The sequence below is a fragment of the Branchiostoma lanceolatum genome, chromosome 2 (genome assembly GCF_035083965.1).
Source record: "Branchiostoma lanceolatum isolate klBraLanc5 chromosome 2, klBraLanc5.hap2, whole genome shotgun sequence".
NCBI classification, from domain to species: domain Eukaryota; kingdom Metazoa; phylum Chordata; class Leptocardii; order Amphioxiformes; family Branchiostomatidae; genus Branchiostoma; species Branchiostoma lanceolatum.
The window spans coordinates 29,492,184-29,499,123 of record NC_089723.1 but is presented as its reverse complement, the minus strand read 5'-3'; the positions used below and the strand labels follow the sequence as shown (position 1 = coordinate 29,499,123).

Genomic DNA, 6,940 nt, shown 5'->3' with positions numbered 1-6,940 from the left:
TTTTGCGGTTGATGGTATGCAAAGACACACAATATACATTCTCAAAAAACAATGAACATAGTGCTGGGGTTACGTAAAACAGTTACTGTTACAAAAAGAAGATGACAATACTTTCAATGACTTTGCTTTTCAATACGGATTAGTTGTATCAACCAAAAGTTAGGTTACAGTTGGTTTATATTGGCCTTATAACAGTCTCAGATATCTTATACCACTAAATGATTTAAGTCAAACAAAATTGCTATTAGTCTATACTGTTGAAATATAAACTATCAAATTTACCTTGTGAAATATGATACAAACAAGTGACACTATTAATCCTGAAAAACACTCTAAATCTGGAAAACTTTCATTATATTTATTGTTGCATAGTTTGAGAAGAAAACTTGATATTATGATAACAATTAGTAGATAATAACAATTAGGTAACATTGAAAGGTTCCTGTGCACTAGGTCAGTTCTGCAGAATTCTACATTTGTAATTCAGAAATCTGCTCAGAATTCGCAGCTTTATTCAAAATATAACATATAGAAGCTGCTTTTGATCCACTTAGAGTTTTCTTGCTTGATAATGATTTTGAAAAATTATAACCCATTGAGTCTGCCATATCCAGGCAAAGATTATGTAAATGTGCAAGTCTGACGGGGGCGCCATAAATTTTCTGAAATTTGTTCTATCTGCATAACCTGACGTCACAGAAACTAACTGATTGCTAAAATTGATTGATAAAAGGTTGCTAATTCCCTGACAAGGACCATGGTGTGTGAACAGTGGAATTCTTGTGTTGAAAATAATACAGTTCATCTTTGCTTTAGTACAAACCATGAGAAGTACACATTGTGGCTACATTGGTAGGAGGGGACCATCATCCCTGCCACAAAACCATTGATCGTCTGGCTCTGGTAATAGAATTCCATCATCCTGTTCCGGAATGTTCCGTTCCGGAGCTTGCGGCTCCTGTTCCGGAATGTTCCCATTAATTGGAACATGTACTTGTATTGCCAGTGCATGCTGTTCCGGAATGTTCCACATGGGGCCATGGATCTGCACTTCCACAATGTTCCTTTCCGGATCTTGTTCCGGAATGTTTCGTTCCGGATCGTGTACCTGCTGCTGAGGCTCTGGGTCCCGGGGTAGAGGGTCGCCCAGAGCGTGTCGCAGCCGCTTCCAGAACAGCGGCCTTTTCCGCACGTCGCCCGGCCACACCAGGTACGTGTCCCTCTTCATTACGGCGTTCAGATGGCGGAACCGTTTCAGCATTCTGTCAGGAATCCACTCCAGAAACACGAGAATGAGACGCTTCCCTCCTCCAGCCTCAAACATGTGGTATTGGGCCAACTGGAACTCGTACTCGCACCACTTACTCTTCAGAAAGTTCCTGGTGATGAGGCAGACGGTTCTCCGGCTGTTTTCCACGGCATCCGCGATGTTTTCCACAATGGGAGCACCGACTGCAAAGTCCCTTTCGTGTATGACCAGACTGAAGTCAGGTTCCAGATTCTCTATAGCTTCATTTACAACCCACATGACGTCCTGGTTGTTGTAAGCAATAAAAGCATCGTTTGTGTATTTGGACGGCTCTTGGTTCTTTTCTTCGCCAATCTTCGGTCCCCTCCACTTGGCCCACGTCCACAGGTAGTACTGAACATGGCCGATGTTGTAGTCGACCAGGAAAATGGTCATCATGGCGACGAAGATGCCGGAAGAGGCGAGCACACAAGCCAAGAGGCGGTTGGGTCGGAAACCATGACTACAGTCTATGCCAAAGAATGTTCTTTCTATTGGATTGTCCCTGTCGTTCGATTGTTGTTTCTGTGTCAACCCGTCTATCAAACGTCTTCCGCGCAGTTTTGCTGGACGAGAACATGTGTAGCCTTGACCAACGTCAGGATAGGGGTTCTGCCAGTTCGCTACCCTGTCGTATTTGCCCAAGGCCCACTCAACAAACCACACCAAGTCACAATCGCACAGAAACGGGTTTCCTGCCACGTCCACCCTCTTCAGCCGGTTGACAACCGGACCTAGTGTTGTTTGATTTAAAACAGCCAAGCTATTTCCTCTCATATTCAAATCCTTCAATACATACAGACGGAGAAAGGCGTCCCCTAGAACCGATATCCCGTTAAATGCCAGGTCTAAGTGTGTGAGGTTGCCCAAACCTTTAAACGTTTTCTCTAGTATATTTTGTAATTGGTTGTAACTAAGATCCAGGAATGTTAGCCGTGGTAGTCCACGGAAAGCGGATGGCATGACGGTGTTGATGTCGTTATGACTGAGATCAAGATGTTTCAGCTGGTCCAACCCAGTCAAATCTCTTGTTTCGATACGCTGGATGTTGTTGTGAGAAAGAGTCAACGTTTTTAGGTTCTCTAGGTATCCCATTATATATAAATTTTCTATGGCATTGTTATCCAGCCTAAATGTTTCTAAAGCAGATTGCTCACACGGCAGTCCGAAAATAGATAAAAAATTGATGTCATTGTCAGAAAGGTCGAGGTACCGTAAACTCGGGTTGCAGTAGATTCGGGAATCCAGCTGTACTATTTTGTTGTGCTTTAAATCAAGCACATGTACAGTAAATGTATCGTTAGCAGACGTGTTCCAAAATGAAACCCAAGGCGAACAAGTACTGTCGATAAAAGTAAAATCATTATGACTCAAATTCAGAAAATTCACGCTTGTTAAACCACTGAAGTTGAATGATAATGGGTAGGCACATGGAATTTGACCTGTGAATTTGCTGTTCAACCTATTGTTACTGAGATCAAGATAGTCCAAGGTATCTGGAAGCTGAGCCTGGGAAGCTATCAAGTTGTTTTTGCTAAAATCAAGATGAGTAAGAGAGGTCAGTCCTTCAAACACGCCCGCAGGTAAAGTAGAAATTGTGTTATGTGTCAAGTTAAGATGAGTGAGTGAACACAGTCCACGGAACGTCTTGTCTTGTAAGGTCTTGAGGAAACCGTTAGTCAAATCCAGCCTTTGTACATGTGAGAAACCCACAAAGGCGTTAGATTGTACAGTTTCAATTTTTGAAATATCTAGATATAAAAACAAACCTTTTAGATATTTCAGACCTCTTAATCCCGCTAGAGTATCAGATGTTATTTTGTCCATTCCGAATCCCAGCATGTCAAAGGACAACTCCTGAATCTCTGTGTGTCGGAGTTCAGGCAGAACGTCCACAATGGCGGGGAATGGAACAAGGTCGACGTCCAACGTCTGCAGATGTGTGAGTGACTTCAGCAGGCCGGGTGCTATCGGGGCGTGTATGTGTAAATGTCTCAGAGTTAGTAACAGCGGCCGGAACATTTGAACACTCAGGGGGTAGTCGTGGAGTATACTTATTTCTAAAGTCTCTAAGTTAGACAGGTTTCTAAATACAGGTCCAAAGTAGAGGTCGCTGGCCCTTGGTAGATAGTAGAGACTTAGTTTGTTAAGGTTGTACAGCGGTTTCCAAAGCAGGCGTCGTTGTAAGAACCCACTTCCACTGCGCACTCTTCTAGTGGTGGTATGGTCCTCTTGTATGTCATCGCGGATCGCGAGTTCCTCTATGTTCAGAATTTCCAATGAAGTCAAAGAATCAAAAACGTGATCTGGTAAATTGCTGATGTTTTTTACACTCAAATCTAAATGCCTTAGTTTAACTAACCCCGTGAACACTCCCTCACTGACTGTATCGGTCCATGTCTGCACGACAATATAGTTCAGATTTCGCAGATCTCGAAAAAGTCCACTTTGAAGAGCATACATGGGTTCCTGTTGCGGCATCAATGTAACGTTACCTATATCCAGACGTTCTAAATTCTCCAACCCAGCGAACGTACCGACCTCGATGATCTGTAGACTATTATGAGACAAGTCTAAGGACTTCAGGTTTCTTAACCCACTAAACGAGCCGTTGTGCAGTTCAGTGATGTTGTTGTAACTGAGATCTAAGGCGATGACAGACTCGGGGATGCCGGGCGGTACTTGGGTAAGGGGCGCGCGGTTTGGATCGTCCCATACACCGCGTGTACACACCACAGTTGTTGAGTTCCAGATCTGACAAACAGGCGGGAGGAGTTCTCCTCTAACACGTTGGGCGATGAACGCGGAAACCACAGCCAAGCAGACTGCGAGAAGAGCGGGTTTGGACTCCATGTCGCTCTGTTTTGTTGGATTCTTCTCGTTGTGAACCTGTGGTCGAATGCAAATATAAACATCGTTTCAGTGCCAGAAAAGGAAGGGTTAACAATGAAATCGTGCATTACTAATTGGCACATCTTGGATATTTGTCGACTGTACATTTATTCATCTATGTTTGAGGTAACTTTATGTATCTATTTCCAGGTAGAAAGGTACGTGTAAAGGAAGTTTTAAGGTGACTTGTTATAGTACTGTAGTTCATACAATCGGAAATGCTACTCTCCAATATTATAAATCCCTCTTGCTTCGGTTACTGTAATTATCCTCAAACAAGTCAAGTCTACTGCATGTTTACACTTGATATACAAGACATGTATTCTACTATTGTGTTCCCGTGTGGCGTTCTGGACTCACAAGTACCCAGTGTCTGCGCGGATAAAGAGAGTTCAGAAGAGGTCGCGCCGCACGATTCTTAGGGGACAGTACATTTAAAGGGAACCCAGGCAATATTAGGGCCCGAGTTTTGAATTTTGAAAATCTATTTATATAGTCATTTCCATACATGATTAGTATCACAATGTATAGCGACGTCAATGATGCAAAAATACGCTGTCGTTGTGATGTGAGAACTCACTGAAATCGTCGCCGGGGGGTTTGTAGGCTCGCGAAACTAGGCTAAGGGGATCATATCGTGCGGCACGTTTTTGCGTGGTTTTAAAATGCTCAAAGTATGAAGTTACTACGCAAATGTGCTAAACAGTGCTAGTAAATGTCGCTACCATAAAGATTTCAGCATTATTTCATTTCCATTTTTTGGGCATTGATATCGCTTTGGTTGCCTTGAACTACTAACCAGCTCTGCAGATCACAGGACTTCGGTCTCTGAGAGACAGACGACTGAACTTATGTCCACACAAAAAAAGGATTGATCGTGACATGATATCAAGATCGTGAGTTCCTACCAGAAGTGAAACCCAAAACAGGAACACCAGAGACGATGCCAACTTCAGTACCGAGAAATACAGAAGTCATCATTTCCGTTTCTTGCACGCCTACTGAATGTCCAGCACCAAATTTGGTTCTGCTAAAGATTACCACATGGACGCGACGGAACCAAGGAGGTTATATATAACCTCCTTGACGGAACTGAGACTTCTTTCATGTAGAACTCGCGGAACAAGTGTCACGGATCTCTCGAACACTGATTATGTCAAAGGCCCACTGTCAGGACAATATAGAAAGGAAATTTTCCTGTCATATTTCTTTACACAGTAAGATAAATCCGATATGATTGCATAACAATATTCAGGGAGGGAAACTGCAATGTCATTGCATCATAAAATAAGTGTTCAAAAACTGCGATCATTAAATTAAAACATGGAAATGTATTAGCGCGACTTTTAAATGATCAGGATAAATGTAGAAATTACTCCCTATTCTTTCTATTTGACGTCAGCTGGTTGACACAGATACGCAGTTCAGCCTAAGGCTGTCACGTACCATTTTCCTATGTCGCCATGTTTCCGCCAACTTGAACAAATGGCTGTTGCTGTTTCTTTTTTACTTCAGAAGAAACCAACTCCTTCTATTCTTTAGTCTTATGAAATCTTAAGCTTGCGATTTAAGTTAAAAGCCGTAGCCGCAACGTTGGTCTCCAAGATGCCTCAGAGTTTGTCTTAAGCCACGAGGAAGTATTAGGTATAGGAGATATAGTCTCCGCCAGGCCTTCCTTAAGTTCCTTATGGGGGCCAGGGATCGCAAAATTCGACAAAAAAAGGAATAATTGGCATTGAGAGTCAGTCCGCGGGAAGGTTAACATTTCCCCCAGCGCCTGCAAATGAAACCCTCTGGTGGCCAAACTCCCCTGGCAAATATTCTAGCTCTATAGCCAGCGTAGTTAGTCTGGTAGGGACTAATATACAGAAGATACACGTAATTGTTCTGGTTAAGATGGACTTTGTATGGATTTTGTATCACCCCGACTAACCTTCTTTGACTCATACGAAGGAATGGCTGTTTTTCTTACCTTAGAAATACACAAACTCCTTTCTTTTCGTCGGTAGAACCCTGAAATGTCGCCGGCGGTAATCGCAGGGTTCGTCTCCACTGTATTTCCGACGGCGAGTTTCCCCCGTCGCCCGCGCACAACGATTTGGATCCTTGGCCTTAGGGCGTCAAGTCGTTCTTGGAAAGTAAGACAAATGTCCGGGACCGGGGAATAGCTCTGACTGGCGGGGGAGGACACTCCCAGCAGCCTTCGCACTTCAGAATGATGTAATACTCTAGTCATGATATGTACCACGTTCGCCAACTGTAGTAGATGTTGTACATTGTATAGTTGTAGTTCACACAGTGATAAACACACACACATACAGATAGACAACCACCAAACACACACTCATACATACATGCATACATACATACATACACACACACACATACCTTGGACGCTTTTAAACGTTTAGACATGTTGTTTCATTCAATGCGTAATCAAAGAACACAGTAGTCAGTGTAAAGATCTAGAAGTTTATAAAAATAATACTTCCCATTGTTTCCCTGTTACAAGCTAAACTGATAGTCACATGAGAGTTCGAGTAACCCACGCGTTTCCTCTTCGGACCGCATCCGGCAGGTTTTTGTCTATAGACCTCCTGTTCCATATCTGGACGGAGCACACACCAACTCTGTGTGTGTGTGTGTGTGTGTGTGTGTGTGTGTGCACTCGATAACTGCCTGGGTAGACTGTCTTGATATTTGGTATGTACGTAGGTCTTGATTAGTAGTCCACTGTGTCTTGATTAGACCTAAAAAATA

The 6,940-nt window shown here is 43.1% G+C and overlaps 1 protein-coding gene across 1 annotated transcript; it reads right to left on the bottom strand.

The window, feature by feature from the left end:
• Positions 1 to 24: 24 nt before the first annotated feature.
• On the bottom strand, positions 25 to 6,363 carry LOC136428472 (toll-like receptor 4). The gene is made up of 2 exons (XM_066418017.1): positions 6,153 to 6,363; positions 25 to 4,177 (listed from the first exon to the last, which is right to left on the bottom strand). The coding sequence occupies exon 2, from the start codon at positions 4,139 to 4,141 to the stop codon at positions 845 to 847; it is 3,297 nt and encodes a 1,098-aa protein (XP_066274114.1). The 5' UTR covers positions 4,142 to 4,177; positions 6,153 to 6,363; the 3' UTR covers positions 25 to 844.
• Positions 6,364 to 6,940: the final 577 nt, after the last annotated feature.